A 24258-nucleotide genomic window follows, 5' to 3' on the forward strand; every position below is an offset into this window, starting at 1 on the left:
ATTTTTGTATTTCCCCAAGGCAGCTCTGGGGTGCTCGTGTGGGGCCAGGGCTGGGCCCTGGAGCCCTGAGGAGCTGCTGCGGGCTCTGGAGAAGGAAGGGAGGGGAATGCGGGAATGCGCCACGCTGGGAGGGCTCGATAGCAAAAAACAGAGGAGAGGAGCTGTGGGTGCATTCACAGCAGTAACCCGGCCGTGTGCCGGCCCGGCCCGGCCCGGCCCGGCCGTGTGCCAGCCCCGCTCACCCTCACCGCGCCCGGCCGTGTGCCAGCCCCGCTCACCCTCACCGCACCCGCTCCCCCTCAGCCCCGCGGCCGCCGCTCCGCCCAGCGCGGCCGGGCCCCGCTTCCTTCCGGGCTCGGTCCCGCCCCGGAGGTGCCGCCCGCCCTTCCGCCGGAGCCGAGGGAGGGCCGGAGGGGCTGAGGGAGGGCCCGAGCAGCGCCGGGGTCGTGAGGGGCTGCGGCGGCAGCAGCAGCGCAGCGGAGCGGCCGGGCCGGCCCCGCCGCCCGGGGCAGCCGGTGAGAGCCGCGGGGTGAGGGCCCGGCGGGGTCGGGGACAGCGGGGGCGGCCGCGTCCCCCCGGTTATAGCTCGAACCGAGGGTCGGGGCTCGGTGTCCGCCCCGCTGAGGGGCTTCACACCGGCCCCGCTGCCGCCTTGGGCCTGGGCGAGGGGTCCCTGGGCCCCGCAGGGCGGCAGCGGTCGGGATAAACAAACACCGGGACAAAAACCGGGATAAACAAACACCGGGATATGCGGAAACTTGGCAAACCGCCTTCCTCCTCCTAAAAGTGGTTTTTACTAGATGCACATGTAAATGTTCGTTCGGTGGGGCTGTGCCGGTGTTAACGGGGTGCAGGTGGCGCTGACAGCTTTGCCACCATGCCCCCCCAGCCTGTTTTCCTCATGAGCTCCTTGTGGATCAAGGAGGTTTTGGCTTTTTTTTTGTAAGTATTGCCGCTGCCCGGCTGGGGATTAAAGTCCTTTAAACTCCAGCCGGGGGAAGTTGAGAGCATTTTTAAGATGCTGGGCGGTGCTGTTGCGGGTGTTTGCCCTCCTCCATGTGCAGCTCCTAAAGCTAATTTTTGTTATCTTTGTATATAATTAATTCCGTGGGTCTGTGCCTGTAGTTAACAGGGTGCAGGTGTCACTGGTAGCTTTACCGACAGTCCCCCAGCCCAGCCTGTGTCCCTGATGAGTTCCTTGCAGATCAATGAGGTTTTGGCTTTTTTCCTGTAAGTATTGTCCCTGCCTGGCCTCTCACTGCACAGCTGAGGATCAAAGTCCTTTAAAGCGAAGCCAGGTGAAGTCTGGAGAGCACTCAAGATGCTGAGCAGTGCATTTTGGATGCTTTTGTGGGTGTTTGTCGCTGCTGTTAGCACTGTGGAGCTCAGGTTGTTCCCTTGAAGCAGGGAGTGGCTCAGGGAGGGTGTGAGATCCTGAGATTAATGATGTGCTGGAATTTCCAAAGTAATTCTCTCAGTGCTGTCTGAAATCCTGCTGTGCTGTGGCAGGGATGGGCTGCTGAGAAGGTTTTACAGGCAAAATGAAATTGTGTTTTGTTTTGCTGAGTGGGGCCCAGTGCTGGGAGTTAGCAGAACTGAACAGTTTGGGGGGAAAGGGTGGCATTGTGGAGGTTGTGGTTTAAATCCATCATTGACTTGCCATACTTGTGTTGTTTGGGCTCATTTGAAACTACTTTTGATTCCTCTCACCAGGACTTTGGGAACTGCACTGAGCTGCTTTTGGTTTTCCAGTTGCCCAACACTTTTGTGAGACCAGTGAGCAAACCAGGCCAGCAGAGGATGAGGTGTTTTCCAGGAACAGGGCTTCACTCAGGAATTGGATGTGCTGGCCTTCTGGACACGGTTACACAAGTGGTTTTTCACAGCAGGGAGGATTAGGAAGAGAATTGTAGCTTTGCTGACCAAGAAAAAGCCCAGAACAGCGCACAGTAGAAAGGGAGAATGGGATATAAAGCAAATTACACCAATTCCTGAGACTGCTTTACACAACAAACAGATTATAGGCTTGAAGGCAGTCCATCATTCTGGTATTTAATTTTGTTCTGTGGTGGTATTTAAGCTAGAACAGCCTTTCTCAGCTCATTTTTTTCTTGCTGTGTAATCCCCAATTATACTTGGGGCTTTTTTTTTCTTAATAATTAACTACTTGTGATCTAAAACTAGACCTAGAAGTCTCGTTGGTGAAGTCCTGTTAAAATGCCACTTGTAACAAGTCAGGTATCAAGTTTATAAAATGTTTTCAAGTTTTTCTCTGAGGTTTTAGGCAACTTAATTCCCATCTGTGTCCAGGTGAGTGTGGTTGGCAGGAAATAGTGTGTAGGAGCCTGTTGCTGCTGTTGCTGAGGGGATTTTAGCAGTTTAAGCTAATCTTCTCTTTCCTGTGACCTGAACTCCCAGTGGAGCAGCACAGAGAGTTTTTAGATGTTTTCCTGTGATTTTGTTTAAAGCACAGCTGTGGGTCACATGGAGATGGGCACTGATGTCACAGGCACAACCCAAACCTGTACCCCCAGGCCTGGGCTGACATTTGAAGGGAGAACACAACTCCCAGCTGAGGAAATGGGGAGCTGGAGCCTTGTGGCCATCAGGATTCTGGAGGTTTGAAGCAGTGGCTGCATTTCCCCTCCCAGTGCCAGCACCAGCTCTGTGGTTTGTTTGAAGTGGTTGCTCAGCAGACTCTTTCTTTTCTCGGGACTGTTTTTCCTGCACTGTTTATCCTACAGCTGCTGGAGCTGAAATGCTGTCATTGCAAGGAAGGTGCACATGAAAAGTGGGAGCACTGCAGAGATAACACCCAGATTTCTTGCCTAATCCCCAGCTTGTCTAAAGGCTTTTGTATTTTCTGTTCTCCAGCCTGAGCTCATCCTGCCCCACCCTTTCCTTGGGAGGAAATGAGCTCATGGTTAATTACCCTGCTGCTAATTACATGCCTGGGTGTTTGGGGTTCCACCTGAATCACGACTCTTTCAACACATTGGTTGCTGCTCTTCAGAATTTTGGGGTGTTTGTTTCAGCGGTTCTTTGCAATAAATACATTTTAAGGGCACTTTTCCATTGACAAAATACAAAATACACCTTGACTCCCTCCTTCCACCCCTCAGTTTTGATGCACTTTCTAACCTACCTTCTAAATCTATTTTTAGTAACTAAAGTTGTCTTGTTCTGAATGATGATGGAGTGTTCAGGCACAGTAAAATGTGAACCAACAGCAGTTCCTGTAAGAATTGTGTGGATGGAGGCCTCCCTGGTTTTCTTCTTACATTTTTCTGCTTTAAAATTCCATTTCTGGGAATGGCCATTGGTGACCAGAGAGTTGCAGTGAGTTCATTGTGAACACTCTTTGGGGGCACTTTGATGTGTTTGAATTAGAAGAATTCAGGTTGTTCATGCAGTGCTGGAGTGGCTTTTGAAGAGCTGAATCTCATTTGCTTCAGCCCAGTGAAAAGACTGCTGAAGGTTGTTGCTAATGCTTGTGCCAAGATTTTTGGTTTTTTTTTGAAAAACGCTTAATTTTAGGGAGGGAAGAAAAAAACCAAAGCAACAACAACAAAAAGAACCCAAAACAAAACAAAGCCACCACCCAAAGCAAACCTGCCTGTTCCCAGTCTGTGTTTGCTGGTTTTAGATACATTTAATTAAGTTGTTACCAATGCTGAAACTCATTTATAGAACTTCAATTACAGAATTAAAGCTACTCCTTTAATTTCCAGTGTTAGCTTGTGGAGTTACTTAAAAACTGTTCTTCACAGCTTATAATAATTAAAAATTGATTCCAATTAGCTCTTACTGAAGGTGTTCATTGATGGATTAAGCAAGACCCTGTCTGTTCAGCTTTGAATATGAGCATGTCCAGCCAGCTCTCTAAAGGTGACCTCAGCAATCCAGCCCTAATAAATAGTTTATGACCCAGCTGAGATCTCCTGACAATCTGCACTGCTGATAAAGGTTCAGATCATTTTGCTCCATCCCTGGCAAGGCAGGGAGGTGGAAAAGAACCAGAAGAACAGGCTGGGGGTGTTGGAGCCCCTGGTGAATCCCTGCAGCATCCTTCACCCAGAGCTTTTCCCCAAGCCAGAGCTGTGTCTGCCCTGCTTGTGCTGTGGCAATTCCTTGTGTTCCTTGCTGGAAAGAAGCTGTTACATGAATTTAGTCTTTGCTGTGTGCATTAAATTGGATCTAATTCAGGTTGGAGGAGCCCTTTTTCCCCCACTCATAAAAGCTGAGGGTGCATCTGCTCTTTGCTGTGACTGACACCTAATTTAATACATTTAATATGAATTTTTCTGGTTATTTTGTAGCTTGGTCTGTGTGAAAATTAGAATTTTATTATTTTGCTCTTATTGAGCTGCAAAAGATCCTGGAGGAATGATTGCTGCTCCTTCAGTCCCCTTAATGGAACACTGGCAAAAATGGCCTTGGGATTTATGGATTTGGAACAAAATTGGTGTTTGCTGTGCCTTAACTCTGTCTGTGCTGTCTCAGAGGTGGTTCAGAGTGTGTGGCAGGGAAAGTGAAGGGGCTCTCAGGCAGAATATTTAGCAGGAAATTTGGTTTTGCTGGTCTGGGTTGCTGGTGGTGGTGAGTGAAACCCTGCAGTGTTTGCACAGGTGTTCCCAGTTTCAGCTCTGCAGAGCCACAGAGGGCAGGCAGCTGCTTTGTCCTTCCTGAAAAACAGCCTGAGAGTCCCCATTTCCTGAAGGGACAGCTGGGATTTACTGGAGCTTCCTCTTGGATGGAAAAGCTGAGGCATGTGAGCAAGGATGAGACGTTGGTGTTGCCCTTCTTGAAAGGTGTTTGCTCAAAACAGGTCAATAAAAAGGAAAAAAAAAATTTAAGTGTGGGTACAGCAAAAAAAATGTTTATAGGAAGATGTATTTGAAAGCTTCAGAATAAATTGCACTCAAGCCAATAGAAAGGTAATTTTGAATTAGCTGGTGTTGCCCTTCTTAAAAGGTGTTTGCTCAAAACAGGTGAATAAAAAGAAAAAAAAAATCTGTAAGTGTGGGTACAGCCAGAAAAATATGTTTCTAGGAAGATGTATTTGAAAGGTTCAGAATAAATTGCACTCAAGCCAATAGAAAGGTAATTTTGAATTAAACCACAGGGATTTGGTGGTTTTTTCATCATGACAAAACTGCTGTGAGGTGCTCTAAAAAAGCTGGGGCAGCTCTGATCTGTCACTGGAGACCTTTGATGTGAGCCCTGCAGACAGATCTGATTTAATGGGAATCAGAGGCCTCATTTCCTTTTGATTTCAGTAGAATTTGGAAAAATAACGAATTTGGAAGAATAATCTGGACATTACCAACTGGGAATTCTTGTGGCAGCAGGACAGGGAGCATTTTGGTGTCCCCAGCCAGCAGTGGGACCTTTCCAGGTTGGGATTATCCCAAATCAATCCCTCAGGAGCCACCCACAGTGTGTGAGGTGCACTTTAAAAATCACAAAAAAGAGTTGGGGCATTCCCATTTTCCCATTTCACTGAAGAAGGGGAAACCAGCAGCTTTTACTTGCAAATCAGGAACGTTAAGTAAAGGCATTTTATGAATTAATAACTGAGTCTGAGAGCCCATTATTGTTCTGAACTCTTGGAAGGGGTGTTGCTGATTAACACCGATATTAAAGGGTGATGGGGTCTGCTCCTGGCACAGAAATGCTCCACAGAAGATTCTGGTTCTGTCCTGTGGTGTTTGAGGTGTCATTCCTGCCTTCCCTGAGGGTTCTCAGTGTTTTGGAGCCCTCACCAAGCAAAGCAGTGGGCGAGGAGGTTTTAAACGGTGTTAAATTGCTGCTCCTGGGAGGGCCTGTGCTGCTGCCTGGAGTGCTCGGACTGGGGTGCAGGAGATGCAGGAAGGATGTGTGGTGCAAAGCCTCTCTCCAAATTGTGCTTGTTAATGTTATTTGTGATCTTCTGGTATTTTATTGTACTTCTGCATTCGATTTTTTCTTTTTTTTTTCAATATGGAAGTTTGTTACCTTCCTTATGTTTTCCTGACTTCTCAGTGGGCAGGTGGTGTAAAGGTGTTGGAGTTTCCTGCTCTCCAACTCCAGAAAAACAACAAATCTGGTTTTTGTCCTTTCAATTGTGCTAGAGGTGAGCTTTGAACAGGCCATGAGTGAAAATAAGAGATCTGACCCTGCAAAATGTGTGGTGTGACTGTGCAAACACTGAGGAGCTGATTGGTGGTAAGCAGTGATCAACTTCAGCTGGAGTGGGAGGGAGGGAAAGCAACAGAGAAAGGGGGGAAAAGCATTTTGGACACTCTACAGTTCCAACAAAACGTTTTTATTATGTAAGATTATAAATATATAAAAATATACTATTTATTTATATAGTATATTATAATTATACTATATTACATAATCTTATAAGAATACTATATATGACATAAATATCATTAATACAATAATTAATATATTATGTTATAAATAGAAATAATTATTATGTAATATTTTAATTATATATAATATATATTTTTAATTATATATAATAACTATGATTATATATAATATAATATATAATAGTATCAATATATTATATATTATAATGTATAATATATAATTATATATATTTAATATTATATATTCTATTTAAATTTTTTTAATTTTAAAATTAATTTTATTATTCTTTTATTATGTAAGATTTGGCAGTGATTTACTTACCAAACAATAATTCGCGAGGGTTTTTTCACATTCATTTTCTCAAAACCTGAGTTGTTTTCCTCGTTAAAACATTAATGCTGACCTGCAGAAATCAGCTGGGGAACTTTTCCTTTTGTTTGCAAGGGCTTTTTGTGTGTGCAGTGCCAGCTCTGTGTGCAGCATGTGACCCCTTCCCGTGCTCAGGGTGACTCCTGTGTCCCCAGGCTGGGCTGGTGGCGCTGCAAACGCTCCAGGGAGGGCAGGGCTCTGCCTCTGCAGCCTCTGGACAGAATTTGGTTTTAATTCAGTGTACACAGGGGCTGCCAGAGCGGAGGGTGGAGCTCTGTGGGCACAAAGGGGATTTTTGTGCCCCTCTGGTGGCACAGAGCCCTGCTCTGCTTTCAGGTGTTGGGGTGGGACAGGGGCAGGTGTTTGCTTTGTCCTTTAATTTTCAAATCAAGTCTGGAATGTGGGGCTGTGAACAAGAACAGACCCCTGGATTCTTCAATTACTGCAGTTCCAGAGTTGGAACTGTAAGTTGTAATTACAGCTATTGCAGTTCCTGAGTTGTGCTCTTGAATAAGAACAGACACCTGAATTCCTGGAATTACTGCAGTTCTGGGGTTGTGCCTCTGTTCTGGTGGGGGACAGGATTTCACAGGGTTTTATTTCCTGACCGAGATCCCTGTGACATTTCTGGCAAGTCTGTGGCATGAGGGTGTTTTTATTTATTGTGTCTTTGTGGTTTCCAGGGAGAACATTGACTGATCAGCTTCACATCAATGGCAATTAAACATTTGATGAGTATTTATAGCATTTTTTTCTCGGACAGGCGCCTGCAACTGAGATTTCTGACCAAAATGCTGCTGCAGCTTCTGCTTTTAGGAAATGGTCTTGAAACTGAAGCAAGTGAAGAGTTTCAGGCTTTTCCTTCCCCTTTCTTTTCAGAGTTGTTGCTCAAGGACATGAGTGATGCTCTGGGAATGCCTGAGTGTGCCAATGCTGCCAAAATGCAATTCCTGCCCAGGCTGTGCAGCTGACACACACTGAAAATTTCATTTTCACACTGAAAATTTCATATCTGAGCTCTGAGGTGTTGGCAGCCAGGAGCTCCCACAGAGACCTTCCTTGAGAAATCATAAAATGAAACCAAAAAATTGTTGTGAAAGCAACAGATTTATGTTTCTCAGTTATTTTTGCAAATGGGAATGAAGTAAAGCTCTCAAATATTTTAAATATATATTTTTTTTTCCATTTTGCTGTGCACAATATTGTCTGTCAGGCTTTTCAGTGGGAAAGAAAAGAAACTATTCAGCTGCTCTCCCATCTATAAAAATGAGAACACGTAGCTGTAAATTATGTCATTAAGAAATTGATTCCCTTAATATGCATGTCTCCACAATGAAACTATTTTTAGGTTATTTTTAGCAACTCATTATTTCTTTCAAAAATAGAAAAGTGGAAGAAATCTTAATACTTACGTAGATATGATGGAATATTTAATTTGTTCCCCCTCAGAGAAAATTGTGTGTTTCCTTTACTTTGCTCAAAATAACTTGATTACATTAATGGGGAATGTTAAACATGATCAGTCTTTTAAAATGGATAACTGAGCTGGGAAGAAAAGAGCTGGAATTTCCTGTAGTAGAAAACTCTCAGTGCCATTTGTGCATATTCCATCTTTTGCTGGATGATCCAGAGAAGAGTTTGGGGGTAGAATTTCAGGGGAAAAGAAGACAACTCTGAGTCACTGACTGATGTTCTTCAGTTTGAGAAAATCCCTTTTCCTCTTGCTTTCCATCCATGGCAAGAAGGAAAAGGGGTTGCATTCACTGGACAAAACCTTGCTGTGCTCTTCCTGCTATTTCCCCATTTGTCAATACTGCAAAATAAATATCAATATTTTAACATACCCACCTTAGCCTTGCTGCTGCAGGTGATGCTGTGCTGCTTTTCTCCTGGGATGACTCCATCACTTCCCACTGGCAGCAGGGAGCTGGGATGTTTGTGTCAGGAAAGGAAGGGGAGGCTGGGGGCTCTCTGGGGGCTCTCTGGGGGCTCTCTGGGTGCTCCAACACAGCCTTGGCACGGTGCTGCTGTGGGCAGGAGAATCTCTTTTGTTGCAGTCACTAAACAGAAACCCCCAGAGCTGTGCTGTGTGCAGGAGGCAGCTGAACCCTGGCAGAGCTCGGAGGAAGTGGGGTCAGCTGTGATTCCCCATGGGCCCTTTTGGGGCCAGAGTCCCTAAAGCCTCACCAGGGTGGTTCTGTGCAGGCACAGTCCCAGCACCCAGTGCATTCTATCCCCTCCCTTTGCTGCTTTTTGGAACTTTATTTCCTTTTTCCCCCCATTGCTTTGTGCCTCTGGCTCTGAGAGCAAGGTGCTGGTGAGAGCAGAGCCTGGGGCCTTTGTCCTTTGTCCCCTGGCTGTGGGACTATCACTGGTTCCCTGGAGCACTTTCTGGGCCTGTGTGAGGGTCACAGGCCTACAGAGATGCCCTGGGCCTTTGTCCCCTGGCTGTGGGACTGTCACTGCTGCCCTGGGCCATTTTCTGGACCTGTGTGAGTGTCACAGCCCTACAAAGCTGTCCCTTTGTCCCCTGGCTGTGGGACTGTCACTGCTGCCCTGGGCCATTTTCTGGACCTGTGTGAGTGTCACAGCCCTACAAAGCTGTCCCTTTGTCCCCTGGCTTTGGGGTTCTGGTTGTGTAACTGTGCCCTCCCTCCCGTGGCACTCATTCCTCCCGTTGCCATGGAGCTGTTCAATAATTCAAGCAGGTGGCTCCTTTCTAAAGGCAGCCCCTCAGAAGCAATGATTTCCAGCAGGCTGCTGCCAGGCTTGTGCTTTTAACCCTTCTCCTCTTCCTCCAGGAGGAAGATGAACCTGAAGTCGGAGCGCAGGGGGATCCACGTGGATCAGTCAGAGCTGCTGTGCAAGAAGGGCTGTGGTTACTACGGCAATCCTGCCTGGCAGGGCTTCTGCTCCAAGTGCTGGAGGGAGGAATACCACAAGGCCAGGCAGAAGCAGATTCAAGAGGATTGGGAGCTGGCAGAGCGGTAAAGAACCTTCTTTTCTTCCTTCAGGGTCACTCCTCCAAATCCTGCTCCTGCCTCCTCTTTCCCAGGCCTGTTTGCTCTGGCTCAGGTTCATCACAAATCCCCCAATTTGACTTTTCCTTCTTTTTGATGCAAAGATGGATGTTTTCTTCCTTCAGGGTGATTCCTCCAAATTCTGTTCCTGCCTTTTCTTTCCTAGCCCTGTTTGCTCAGGTTCATCACAAATCCCCCAATTTGACCTTTCCTTCCTTTTGATGCAAAGGTGGATGTTTAGGACATTCTGGTATAAGAGGTTTGAAGAGAAAATCTGAGAGGGAGCAAATCTAAACAGAGCCCAACCTGCCAGTGAATATTTTAACCTAATTTGCATATGCAAATCTGTATTTCTATCAGCAGTTAGAAGGGTTAAAGGGACAATTTTGATTAAATACCCTCTGGAGATGGCAATTATTGCTTGGGTATGGGCAGCACCATGCTTTTACATTCCAGCTGCTGGTTAAAAAGTGATTTTAGCCTTCTCTGTGGTCATTCTTTTGAGCTAGAGGCTTAAGCCCAAGAACATCAAAGCTTTAGTTTTGCTAATTTAGGTAATTGTCCAATCACTTCTTTTCTGCAAATCAGTCTAGTTTTCCTCATGTGATAAATGCTTGACCCTGAAAATGGAAGATGTGTTTTCACAGAGGTCCTGTCGTTGTTTTCCTCTGCCATAAATGTCTTACACAGTTAATAAAAGCTTTATTATTAGGGCAGATAGTCATGCTGCCAGTCTTGGATCATCTCTAAAACAAGTGGGCTATTTAAGGAATTCTTTCATGAGTAGCTGGGAGATGCTGAAAGCACAGAGAAGCTGAGATTGTTTGTTACAGTGAACAGACAGGCTTGTCAGCCCTGATAAAATCCAATTCCTCCCTCAAGAGACTGCAGATCCCAGACTATGGATGGTCCATCCTGAGCTGGAGGGATGTTTAAAGAATTGCTCAGCTCCCAGCATCCTGAAGGGTGACAGAATGTGACCTGTTTGAATCCTCCTGCTCAGGAGGAAAAAAGGGTGCAGGGTTGGTGAGTTTGCCCTCCTCTACTTTAGATTAGAAACTTGGTCTTTCAAACTTTGCCTCATCCATTCAAGCAGATATTTCTCACCAAAGCAGATTCTGAAACAATGATCTCTTTCCCAAAATATTCCTGAGATTGAGACAGGGTATTCTGCTTTTGTAAGATGGGCAAAGACTGCCTGAGGCAACAGGTTGGGGAGCTTAGTGTGAGGCAGGGAGGAAGGGAGTGAATCTGGTGCTGGGAGTGAATCTGCTGCTGGAAATCCCCCCCTGTGCCTTTGATCAATCCCCCCCCGTGCCTTTGGATAACTCAGAGTGTGACAGCAGGGGAAGGTGGCCATGCTTAAACCTCAATATTCTCCCTTTGCACCTATTTAACCCTGAGCTTTCCTCACTTCTACCACTGCAGCACGGAAAGGGTGGGGTGTCCTACAGTGAAGGGAGATAGGCAGGGGGAAGAATTAAAATGTAAAATGAGTCATTAATGATTGCACAAGAAATCAGCTCCTTTGCCTTGTTTCTAAGCCCTTAAACCAGACTCTGGTGGTTTGCAGGGGTCCCAGGACAAGGGAAGAGGCGAGAATGTTGACTCCACGTTCAGAAGGCTGATTTATTATGATATGTATTCTATTAAAATTATATACTAAAACTATACTAAAAGAATAAAATTAAAGATTTCATCAGAATGCTAACAAGCTAGAAGTAGAATGATAATAAAATTTTGTGACTGACCAAGAGTCTGAGCCAGCTGGGCTGTGATTGGCCATTAATTAAAACCAACCCCATGAGACCAATCCCAGATGCACCTGGTGCATTCCACAGCAGCAGATAACCATTGTTCACATTTTGTTCCTGAGGTTTCTCAGCTTCTCAGGAGAAATAATCCCAGTGAAAGGATTTTCCATAACTGTGTCTGTGACACCAGACCTGTCTTTGCCCAACTGCAGGCTCCAGCGTGAGGAGGAAGAGGCCTATGCCAGCAGCCAGAGCACCCAGGGGGCACAGTCCCTGACCTTCTCCAAGTTTGAGGAGAAGAAAACCAATGAGAAAACAAGAAAGGTCACTACTGTGAAGAAGTTCTTCACTGCTTCCTCCAGAGCAGGAGCTAAGAAGGGTAACTCTCCTTTGCTTTTCATGCTTTCTGTGCATTTTAAAGTGAAAAGTTTTTGGCAGATGTGTTGTTCTAAAAGGCAGATTAATGCTCTGTGCTTTGACTTTTAAAAAGTTGGAATGGTGATGCTTCTGGAGAACGGTTGCTACTGAAAACAGAGAAAAATGTGAGTGATGTCAAACAATCTGTTAAATAGAGCTAAACCTGTGTTTCTGTGTGATTTTACACAGAACAGGAATTCTCCCACTGAACAGCAGAAATGTGTTCCTGGTGCTGGCACTGCACTGCTGAGGGGAAGTTCCTTGTTCCTCTGGCACACATTCCAGAGAAATTCCTGACTCAGCCATGGTGTCACACCAGGATTTGGGGCTGGAAGGGAAATTCCTCCTGGAGAGAGCAGCAGAGAAGGTTTTGGCTGTCAGTCACCCCAAACTGCTGTGTGTGAGTGTGACAGAAATATCACACTCACAGTGAGATAAAATATCAGCTGCTGCTGCCTGAGTGCCTCACTCTGACAGGAAAAAAAGGCATGTGTGAGCAGGGTGCCTTGAGCTGCACATAAAAGTGAGGCTGGCAGTGTTTGTGTGGGCTGGGAATACCAGGTTTGTGGCTGGCTGGGTGTTTGTTCTGCAGAATGTGTTACAAGCAGGAAGGATGAATGGCACTGCTGGCTTGGCATAGCAATAGCACACACAGGCAAAAGGTGGGAGATGCTGGGCTCTGCAGGAGGAATTCCACAAGGAAAAGCAACATTAATCTGTCTTAACCTTAGAGACAATGCATTTCCTTTATTTGAAATTTTTGCATTTCCTTTATTTGAAATTCAGCATTTTTCTGGTAGAGTTGTCCTGGTGCATGACAGCAGCTGGCTGCACGAGACATTCATTCACCTGCATTAAACCTTTTTTTTTTTAATGTTCATTTTTCTCACTTTCCATCTTTTCTTTTTTTTATCCCTTCACCACCTGTCCTGCCATGCTCCTGCTCTTGGTGCCCTGCTTGCTTTGGCCTTTTTATTTCAGCAGCTGAAGAGAAAACCCCTAAGCAAGGACAGCTTGGGAGGGAGAGAAATGCTGATAACATTCTCAGGGATTTGAAGGAGATTTTTACTCCCTCCTGGGAACTGGCTTCCCCTTCAGAAGGTAATGCAGCACAGCCTGGGCAAGCTGTCTGCCTGGTTTTAGTAAGCTTGGCTCTCAGTTGGGCTTTGCTAAACACAAACTAGGGTTGTGCCAGTTGTAACTTGTGTTCTTGAACATAAAGATGGCAAAAAAGGCGAGTCCAGCATCCTGAGGTGATGTTAAATCTCTAAACCAGTCCTTTGCTTTTTACTAGGGAGTCACAAGAGTAAAGCTGAAGCTTCTTTGAGCTCCACCTTAGGATTAGGATCAAAAAAATAAGAATTTTGTAAGAATTAGCTGGATCTTGTGCTGCTTTGTGTCTTTATTAAAAAGAAAAACATCCAGGTTGCCATTACGAATCTGATCATTATGAATTGAAACTACTTCAAGAACTTTGGCATTCTCAAAACATCTCCAGATGTTTGTTATGTAAACCAAGAAGAAAATTTCCCATCAAGAGGAGACACTGATTTCACTTAACCCAGAAGGACAGCAAACAGCTTGAAGAGCTCCTCCTCCATGAATTGTTTGCAATCCTGACCTGTTCTGCTGGCTAAAGAAATGTGCAGTGTTGATGAATGAGTACAGGAAGGTGGTGAAGGGCTGTGTGTGACAGAGCTGGGGACAAACCCTGTTCCACATCCATGCTTGGGCTCCATGGCACAACCATAGTGCATCCCTGCAGTGCTCCTGTTCTGCTGTGACAAGTGGCTTTCCTCTAGAAAGAGTGAAATATTAATTATGTTTATTTTTTGTGAAGCTGGTCCTTCCTTCACTCTTCCCGTGCTTGCTCCTGGCATTTTGGCATTTTCCTCTCTTTAACTTGTTGGAATTTCTTGGCTGTGATCAGCTTCTTTGTAGTTGGATTGAATTCTCTGAGAACACAGGACAAACCTGAGGATGTTTTGTTGCTGGAAGTTCATTTGTTCCTGCAGCACTTGGTAATCAGTACAGATTAATTTTCCTTAAAACAGGATTTCAGCTCAGAGATTAGAGAATCTGAAACTACAATAATTCTTGGTGTAACTCATTAAAAGACAATTCATTCTAAATTAACATTCACTTTTTAATACTTAATATTAATCTGCCTCCATTGACTACATCTCTCTAGTCACTAAACAGCAATCTAGTTTGAATTTGTGACTGAAAAAATAATATTCACATTCCTTGAGGTCATACAGTAAAATGAGGCTCATTATTTTTATAAAAGAGTGAATTCATTGTTGAACAAAGTAAATAAACATTCAGCTGTACTGTGAAATGAGATCAGTGATTAATCATGGAAGAAATAGCTGATAATTCTGCCCTTTGCTTGGTTTATTATTTCCAAATGAGCTTTGTGCTTCTCTAATGACAGATTGAATTAATGGCCACCCTTCAGCTGGAATCCTGTGGAGGATTTGGGGTGCATGGAGTGAATCCTGGCTATAAAGGCAATGGAAGGAAATCCCTTCTGCAGAAGTGTCCCTGAGGAGCTAGAGGGGAGTTGGATTTGCACTCTCTATCTCAATTGCTGCACTTGGAATTTAAATATTTGCACAACCTTTTCTGTTCTGGGCACTGAAATACCAGAGGTGCTCTGGTGGTGCCTGGCCAAGTTATTCCCTGTGCTGAGGTGTGGGCTCTGCTCAGAGGAGCAGAGTTTGGAACTCCCCTGGTGACACAGCCTTGGATTTTCTGTAGTGCTTGATCTCTTCAGAAACACATAACAACCAAAAAAACCCCACTGAGCTCCCTCAAATCCAAATTAAACCAACTTAAACACGTGAATCCCATTTCTTTCTTTTCCCTTTGGAGTGCTGCATGCTTGTTGAAAGCAGGATTTCTGTGCATGTGAAGTGGTTTCAGGTTAAAGCCCTGTTTGTCTCGTGCTGACCATGAATATTTTCATGTTTTCTGTCTCTCTGCTTGCCTCTCACCACGTTCATTTCCACCACCTCTGTTCAATCCCTCCATTCCCAACAGCGTTGGCTGGCAAGCTGAAAGGTGGGTGAAGGTACTGGAGCAGCACAATGAGCTTGGGGCATGGAAAATCAGATTATTTTGTAGGGAAAAGCATTATTATTATTATTATTATTATTATTATTATTATTATTATTATTATTATTATTATTATTATTATTATTATTATTGGTATTATTATTGGTATTGGTATTGTTGTTATTATTTATTATTAATGTTATTGTTATTATTGTTGTTATTATTATTACTACTACATCCAACATTTCCCTGGCAAACCTTGAGAAATACAATTTACCCAACTGCTTATTTACAATTTACATTTACACAACTACAAATGACCAATTTACACAACTGAAAAAAAATTTTTTTAAAAAGTGACTCGAAATGATAAAACCTTTCTGCAATTATCCATCAGTGTCAAAAAACTGATCTGCTGTGCCCTGAATTTTGCCAGCAGAGATCCAGGAGGCCAAAGCTCCCAGCCCTTCCATCCACAGGCAGGCCAGCATCGAGACAGACAGAGTGTCCAAGGAGTTCATAGAATTCATCAGGACCTACCAGAAGCCTGGCCAGGATATCTACAAGCAATGCAAACTCTTTCTGGACACCATGAGTCATAAAAGGGTGAGCTCTGCATGATCTTGTCTCAGTAAAATGGGGAAACTGGGGGCAGAGGGAGGAAATGCTGCACTTCTTGCAGCAGTTTGGATTTTCTGGAGTGGGGCAGGAGCCTTCAGATGATTGGATTGATCTAAATAAGATCTGGGTGCCTTTTTTTGTTGTTTTTTGGTAGTGTGGGACCAAAGGATGCTGCCAACCCCAGAGCAGCCCAGATAAATGAGTCCTGACTAGATCCCACATAAATGAGTCTGTTCAGCAATATTCTCCATGAATATGATTGTGGAAGCTATATAAGCTATCACCTGGGGAGGTTTTAGATCTCTCTGAGTGGTTTGTGTTGGAAGAGAACTCAAGATGATCTGGTTCATGGCAGGGACACCTTCCACAGTGCCAGGTGGCTCCAAACCCCAGCCTGGCCTGGGACACTTCCAGGGATGACACAAATTAAGCCTAAAAACTTCTAAAGATAATAATTGAGCACCAACCCACCCCTCTCCTTTTATAGGGGAAGGGGAACTTGACTTTGCTGCTTTTTTTAATATGAAATAAGTGTTATCTTCATTTTCCATTAAAAAAAAAATCAATATTGTTGAAATATTAGTCTGTGGTGCCACCTGTGGTTGGAATGAGTCAGAATTCAGCACAGCTTTTTTCCCCCTCTTCTTCTCCCTTTCCTGTTTAGTTCCTCAAATTATCCTCATGGAATCTTACATTCCCTCTATTTTGAATTCTTCTTAATTTTTATTTCTTTTGGATCTGTTTATTCTGAGCACAGAGTTTGTGAGAACAGAGTGGGTTTATTTTTGGCTTCAAGCACTGAAGGTGTTCTCATTTCCTACTTTAGCCTTCTCAAAACTTGGGATTTTTTACTACACATAAACCAGGCCTAAAATCCATTTTCAGCAAGAGCTGAGACCTGTGTTCAGGAAAATGTCCAGTTTTTTGCCTTAGAGAATTCAGAAATCAAATTCTTCCCCCACTTTTTTAATGTTTCCTTTCATTTAATGATGAAAATTGCCTTAATTAAGTTAATTTTATATCCTTCAGGAGCTCAGTTAGCAAAGGCCAGTGTTGTTTCACAAATACCACTGTGAATACATTTCACAGTAACTTTATCATCAGAAATGTGCTGTAGAGATATTCCTTCAAATAATTGATGTTCCTGGGGGTTTTATAGATTATAAAATATCTTTAAAAAAATCAGAGGTTAAATAGGGACAAACATCTTGCTTAGTCTGAGTTTTGTCAGTGCTCCCAGAGGAAAAAGCCATTGCACCTGTGCTAATATCCATTTCTTCAGCAAATAAATACAAATCTTTCACACATTAAAGAACCAGTGTTGGCTTCTCCTATTTTAAACTAAAATTGAGCCACTCCAAAGGCCTCTGATGACACCTCTGCATTCTCAGACTGTTACTGCAGCTGGACACTTGCCTGAAACCAAACCAAAACACGAGGTGCTGGGGCCAGCCCTTCACACTTACTCCTTGTTCTCCTGCAGGATTTAAGCATTGAGGAACAATCGGAATGTGCCCAGGATTTCTACCAAAATGTGGCAGACAGGCTGCAGACACGTTGGAAAGGTACCAGCTTCTTTCACCTTCCTCTTCCAGAAGCAGTGATGTAAAAGTAAATTGAATTTTCAGTTCAAGCAAAGCTTTCAGAAATGCTGGGAACAGGTTCAGGTACCAGAGTTAGAAATGTTCCCTCTAGGAAGTTTTGCTGTCTAAATGTTTTTACATTTTTACAAACATTTTGTACTTTGTTTTAAATTCTTAGTGGAGTTCTGTTGGATTAAGGCATTTTCTCCCCTAGAGATGGGGTAACTGAGAGGCATTTAAAAACTTTTATTCTATATTATATTATATTGTATTTTATTTTTTATTTTATTTTTTATATTTTTATTTTATTTTTGTTTTATTTTTAATTTTTATTTTATTTTTTATTTTACTTTTTAAAACTTTTATTTTATTTTTATTTTATATTTTTATTTTATTTTTCTTTATTTAATTTTTTAATTTTATTTATTTCATTATATTTATTATATTATATTTTAGTAAATTTCTTATATATGTATTATAATTCTTTATATATACATATATATACACATATATATACACATATATACACATATATATATACATATATATACACATATATATATACATATATATATACACACACATATATATATACACACACACATATTTCTTCTTACATATATTTATTATAATGGATGTGTTATATCCATTTATGAACTCAGGTTGCCTTGAATGAATAATCTTAATTTGCTGATACTGGGATTAAACCTTGCAAAGAGCCCTGGGATATTTCATTTGTGGGATTTGTCCCTTTCAGTGCCCCCTGAGAAAGTGGAGAAGGCAATGGATGAGGTTGAGAAATACATCATGACTCGCCAGTATAAATATGTTTTTTGCCCTGAGACAACTGATGATGAGAAGAAAGACCTGGCTGTCCAAAAGAGGATCAGGTAAGGCTTGAAAGGAAAAAGAATTGAGGAATCCCTAATTCTCTAAATCAACCATGTTAAAAACACCTTGTGCTGTGCACAGAAAAAGGGCTTGTTAAGGGTTCAAAGCATTTCATTTCAAATACAGGAAGAATTAATAGGTGGGATAATGACAACCACTAGGCTGGGAAAATTTGCTTTTATTAAATCACAGCCAAAAATAATTTTTTAAAAACGGAAGTGCTTTCTGTGAAAATAAATGACATCAGTGGAATAAACTGGTTTGTGGCTGGAATAATGCCTCATGGACACAAAGCATTCCTTTGCCCTGAGTTCAGGAAGCAAAGGTTTCAAACCCCTGCCTGTGAGTGGCACTGAAGAGGTTTTTTAACCCTTTTTGTCCTTTTTACCTCAACTCCTTAACCCTGAACTGGTTTTTGTCCTGTCGCAGGGCTCTGCACTGGGTGACCCCCCAGATGCTCTGTGTTCCTGTCAGTGAGGAGATCCCAGAGGTCTCTGACATGGTTGTGAAGGCAATTACAGGTTTGTGAGTGATCAATTCTGTATTTCCAGCTTGCAATTCCACCTCTCTTGCTTATTGAGATGATTTTTGCTGTCATCACGAGCTGGGTCCAGGCTGTTCAATGTGCAGGAATTTGGAATTTCAGCTGTGGAGCAGGGATAATTTCCACACTGAAGTGCTTAGGATTAACTGATCTACTTGAGACACTTCCCCACAGACAGAAATGATGCAATAAATGCAATAAATGATGCAATAAATTAATTTCTTAAAATTTCATATAATTTAAAATAAGTTAATATAATTCAAAATCAATTAAAACTTTTGAGGGGATTCCTGCAGTTTTGAGGGGATTCCTGCAGTTTTGAGGGGATTCCTGCAGTTTTGAGGGGATTCCTGCAGTTTTGAGGGAATTCCTGCAGTTTTGAGGGAATTCCTGCAGTTTTGAGTGGAATTCCTGCAGTTTTGAGGGGATTCCTGCAGTTTTGAGGGGATTCCTGTAATTTTGAGTGGAATTCCTGTAGTTTTGAGTGGAATTCCTGTAGTTTTGAGTGGAATTCCTGTAGTTTTGAGGGGAATTCCTGTAGTTTTGAGGGGATCCCTGCAGTTTTGAGGAGATCCCTGCAGTTTTGAGGGGATCCCTGCAGTTTTGAGGGGATCCCTGCAGTTTTGAGGGGATCCCTGCAGTTTTGAGGGGATCCCTGCAGTTTTGAGGGGATCCCTGCAGTTTTGAGGGGATCCCTGCAGTTTTGAGGGGATCCCTGCAGTTTTGAGGGGATCCCTGCAGTTTTGAGGGGATCCCTGCAGTTTTGAGGGGATCCCTGCAGTTTTGAGGGGATCCCTGCAGTTTTGAGGGGATCCCTGCAGTTTTGAGGGGATCCCTGCAGTTTTGAGGGGATCCCTGCAGTTTTGAGGGGATCCCTGCAGTTTTGAGGGGATCCCTGCAGTTTTGAGGGGATCCCTGCAGTTGTGAGGGGATCCCTGCAGTTGTGAGGGGATCCCTGCAGTTGTGAGGGGATCCCTGCAGTTGTGAGGGAATTCACCCAGTTTTTTGAGCGAAGTGAATTCCTGTAGTTTTGAGTGAATTCACCCAGTTTTTTAAGTGAAATCAACCCGTTTTAAGTGAAATTGCATATTTTAAAATTAATGCATATAACTTTAAATTAATTCATATAATTTGACCTTACTTTTTAGAAGTAGCAGGAGCAGAAAAATGCCCTTTATTTCCCTGAATATTACCCAGCAAATCCTGCTTATTCATTGCCTGATTATTACAATTTGAATAATTCCAGGACTTTTTTTCCCCCTCGCAGACATCATCGAGATGGACTCCAAGCGTGTCCCTCGGGACAAACTGGCCTGCATCACCAAATGCAGCAAGCACATCTTCAATGCCATCAAAATCACCAAAAACGAGCCAGCCTCTGCTGATGATTTCCTGCCCACCCTGATTTACATCGTGCTCAAGGGGAACCCCCCACGCCTGCAGTCCAACATCCAGTACATCACTCGCTTCTGCAACCCCAGCAGGCTGATGACTGGGGAGGATGGATATTACTTCACCAACCTGGTGAGTGCAGCAGGGAAGGTGGCCTTGGACAGCAAGGTTTGGCTTTTAGCTGGAGGTAGGAATTGCCAGCAAAGGGCATAAATTCAAATTCATGAAGATACATTGAAATTGGTGAGCCCAAATTCCGGTTTGTAAGCTTACATTGAAATTTGTAAGCCTGAATTCCAATTTATAAACCTAAATTCCAATTCGTCTTCAAACACTGGTTGAGGTTACTTAGAGCACAGCCACTTTTGTCTCCTCTCTCTTCCATCTCCTCTGTCCAAATCAGAGCTTTGTTTTCTTATTTTATAACTTTAAACCCTTTACTTGAAAAGTCTGATGCTAAGACTTGGGTGTGTTTTTATCCTGCAAGATCTTTGTTCCTCAAACCCTGAGTTTGGGCTGTGCAGATGTTCCAGATGCAAAGTTCCCTCTGGAGTTTTTGGAAGGCCCTGCAGAATTAGGCCATTCATGTGTGGATTTATAGAGGTTTTTTAAAGCTTCTCCAAGAGGCATTTCTTGGTGTGCTCTGCATTTTATCATAAAATATCCTGGAGGGAAATTACAGAGTTGAATTAAACACTTGGAATGTTAAAAGTTCATTTCAGTAGGAGCAGAGCATCCACCAAGTGAGCTGGGCTTTGACATTCCTTCAGGAAACTAAATTAATTAATTAATTAATCTGCATAGCAGATCTCTGCTGATCAGATATTAAATATTAACACTTGTTAATATTCCTGCTGTTCCCTCACCTCCCAAACACACAGACCCTGAGGTCTGCAATGTACCTTGGCAGCTCCATTTTTGATTTCTTCAAACTTTTGGGGAGAGGAAGTTATATGAAGTGTCTGATAAAATTAACTTATGGAAAAGCTTATAAAAATAATATTAAAAATTTTAAAAATCACTTGCTGGTGTAAAAAGAGGGAAAGCAATAGAAAATGTTGTAACATTTTCTGTAAATGGAAAAGTGCAAAACATTTTCTGAGTGTAGAACATTGCAGTGTGTGGTGATTGCAGCCTTGCAGTGATGCTCTCTCTGCTTTGTTTGCAGTGCTGTGCCGTGGCCTTCATTGAAAAACTGGATGCTCAGTCCTTAAACCTGAGCCAGGAAGATTTTGATCGTTTCATGACTGGCCAGACCTCCCCAAAAAAGCAGGAATCTGACAGTTTCTCCCCTGATGTGTGCCTGGGGGTGAAGCAGATGTGCAAAAGCTTAGACCTCCTCTCTCAGTTGAATGAGAGACAGGAAAGAATTGTCAGTGAAGCCAAGAAACTGGAGAAAGACCTCATTGATTGGACTGATGGCATCACCAAGGAGGTGGAGGATATTGTGGAGAAATATCCCTTGGAAATCAAAGCTAAAAGCCAAGCCTTAGCAGCCATTGACTCTGAAAATGTGGAGAATGACAAGCTGCCCCCACCACTGCAGCCTCAGGTGTATGCAGGATAATTCTCCTCAGCTAGCTGGGAAGGAAAGGAAATTTAAAGCTTAAAAAAAAAAAAAAAAAGAGCTTAAATCAGTACATTTTTAAAGGTACTTTTGTTTTGGGGTTTGGTTTTTGGTTTGGGTTTTTGGTTTTTTTTGGTTAAGTGTAATGAATTGTATTTATTTTAGTCCAGTAGGTTTCTATTAGGCTTTGGTGGGTTTTTTGAACTGAATTTCGATTTTCTACACAAGCTGGTGTAATTTTTAAGCAACACTACTCCATTGACATCTCTCCTGAAAGTTCCCTTCTAAGCATGCACTTAATTGTTTTTAATAATCAGTTTAACTTGAAGCCAAGTTCCAGCAGGAAAAAAAAAGAAAAAAGTACCAATGTTAGTCTGAACTTATTCTGTAGCTGTAAAGATGAATTATATATTGTAAAATATGTAAAATTGTAAATAGATTTCAAATCTAATGTCCTTACTGTGCATGAGCTCATGTGTGAGTGAAAATGATCTCAAAATATTCATTTTAGCACCTTTCAGTTCCATCATGTTGCAGTAAAAAGGCAAAAATGCTGTTGGAGTTTGGATAACCTGGAGGGGGAAAGTTGTGGAGTGATTTGCAAACTTGAAAAACCATCTTAATCTGCTTTGTTTAAAAAAAAAAATCTATTTAAAAGATGCCATTTCTTCATTTAAATGCTCTGTCAGAACACCTGGTGGCCTGGAGTGGTGCACAAAGTGCTGATTTTACTGCTTTGGGAGGGAATGTGGGGCCAGAAACTGAAAATATTTCAGAAATAGGAGGAAATATTTGTATTAAAAACTGCATAATGTGGAACAAAAAAAGGGGAGGGGAAAGAGACCACGAAAGAGTTGCTCCAAAAGTCTCTCTCTCTCTCCTGGTCACTTCCATCAATGGGATAAATTTTGGTTGCTTTTTTGACAATCCTGGGAAAAGAAAGAAATAAATAAATTCATATAATTTGAGGTTGCTTTTTAGAAGGAGCAGAAAACTGCACTTTATTTCTATGAAACATCAATGTTCTGCTCTTCAGTGACCCCTTCAGCACCGTGAACAGGGAGCTAAAAATGGCTTTTTGTGCCACTAAAATTCAGATTGGGGTGAAAAAGAGGAGCTCACCCCCCAAAAAACAACCTCTTAAACACAACTTGGAAACTTTTTCTGTGTGAATTTGAACTCTCTTCCATGCAGCCCAAACACAAAGCTCAGCTGGGGCTGCTTTTAAGGCAGGTTAAATTCTTGCCATGAGGAGGAAAGCACAAACCTGGTGCTTTATTCCCACTTCACTGAGGCTTCTATTCAATCTGCACTGCAATAACTTCAGACCACGACTGTGATTTCTCCCTTTTTCTGGCAGTTTTTGGCCTTTTTATGAACTATGCACCACCCCTGGTGTTCAGAGAAGCAGCTGCAGCACGGGGATGCTCAAAACAACAACGAAAAAAAATCAAATTATTCCTTGTGTCACCACCCAAATCGCTTAGTAAATAATCCTGGGATTTATTTCCTTTATTTAGGTGCTGATTCTGATCTCCTGGTTTGTCCCCAGGGAGGGGTGGGGGAAGAAAACTTGCAGCTGTTGTGTAAATGAGAAGTTTAAATAAAAGTTCTGCCCTGGTTAATGAGTCCCTAAACCCCTCCTCATCTTTTGTTATTCCATGAGTGATTCATGGCTGCTCCTGCATCCTCTGAGTTGGGAGAATCTCCTCCTATTTCCATCCATTTCTGATTAATTTCAAATATCTGTTTCTATTTCCAGCAGTTCTCAAGTGCCCTGCAAGTTCTAGGCTGGGTACCAATGTTTATTTTTATTTTCTTTGCAGGGAAGTCACTGGGGTGATGAAGCACTAGGGAAGGATTTTGTAACTAAAATATCTCCTTTTTTTCATGTGCCATCTTGTAATTAAGGCACCAAAATGGGGATGTTTGGAGTAAATTAGTCAGGGAAGGTGGATTTGGGACAAGTTGAGTAAATTTGAGTAAATTTGAAAAATTGACTCAAAATTTGAGTAAATGAGTCAGGAAAAATGGATTTCCACACCTTGGAGTAATCCCTGAGCAGGGCTGGAGCACAGAGGCACTCAAAGTTTGGGTGAGACCCCAATGCTGCAAAAAATAGCAAAGCAGAGACTTTAATGGAAATATCATCCCTTAAAGTGATTTAAAATGCGGGTGCTGTGCTGTGCCCACAGTCACACTATCAGAAATTTGCTTTATTTTTCCTGCTGTTAGCTCATTATCACTGGAAATAAAGACTCTGCAGCTCCTCAGGTTGGATCTTTTATTGTGAAATATTTCTTTGCATGGAAACTCCTGCATTTATTTTCTTTTATAAGGAATATATTTTACAGGAAATGCTGGAGTTATTAATTGTGATTATCACTCATTAATTCAGTGCTGTCATTTTGGAGTTTCTGACCATTCAGATCCTCATGGGACTGCTGGAGTTTTACCTTCCCAAAGCATTTTTAGGGAATATTTTTCACCCAAATATTTTAATGCATAATTACTAATTTCTTTTTTATAATTAATTTATTTAGGGAAGGTTTTCTCCCAGCTTGCCCAGCTGTCAGGGACAGTAAACCAGGGCCCACATTATCCTCGTGGAAATATCGCCATAGTATTGCCATTAATAATACTAATTATTAATAATTAGTATTACATTATTAATAGT

General features: G+C 42.6%; 1 protein-coding gene across 3 annotated transcripts; it reads left to right on the top strand.

Moving 5' to 3' along the window:
* Positions 1 to 406: 406 nt before the first annotated feature.
* Positions 407 to 23218, top strand: RABGEF1 (RAB guanine nucleotide exchange factor 1). Of its 3 annotated transcripts, XM_066563571.1 has the most exons (10): positions 407 to 515; positions 9534 to 9719; positions 11719 to 11885; positions 14969 to 14989; positions 15423 to 15589; positions 17088 to 17169; positions 17945 to 18077; positions 18508 to 18599; positions 19890 to 20146; positions 21183 to 23218. In XM_066563571.1, the coding sequence occupies exons 2-10, from the start codon at positions 9541 to 9543 to the stop codon at positions 21579 to 21581; spliced, it is 1497 nt and encodes a 498-aa protein (XP_066419668.1). In that variant the 5' UTR covers positions 407 to 515; positions 9534 to 9540; the 3' UTR covers positions 21582 to 23218. The 3 variants fall into 3 exon arrangements, with proteins under 3 accessions (XP_066419668.1, XP_066419669.1, XP_066419670.1); XM_066563572.1 differs by lacking the exon at positions 14969 to 14989 and having other exon boundaries at positions 15420 to 15589; XM_066563573.1 differs by lacking the exon at positions 14969 to 14989.
* Positions 23219 to 24258: the final 1040 nt, after the last annotated feature.

Source organism: Molothrus aeneus, chromosome 20 (genome assembly GCF_037042795.1).
Source record: "Molothrus aeneus isolate 106 chromosome 20, BPBGC_Maene_1.0, whole genome shotgun sequence".
Lineage (NCBI taxonomy): Eukaryota > Metazoa > Chordata > Aves > Passeriformes > Icteridae > Molothrus > Molothrus aeneus.

Excerpts from the sequence above, each read along its gene's own strand:
- RABGEF1 (XM_066563571.1), top strand. The coding sequence starts at position 9,541 with ATGAACCTGAAGTCGGAGCGCAGGGGGATCCACGTGGATCAGTCAGAG. Across the intron at positions 18,600-19,889 it reads GGTTGTGAAGGCAATTACAG|ACATCATCGAGATGGACTCC; the intron begins GTTTGTGAGTGA and ends TCCCCCTCGCAG. Across the intron at positions 20,147-21,182 it reads GATATTACTTCACCAACCTG|TGCTGTGCCGTGGCCTTCAT; the intron begins GTGAGTGCAGCA and ends CTTTGTTTGCAG.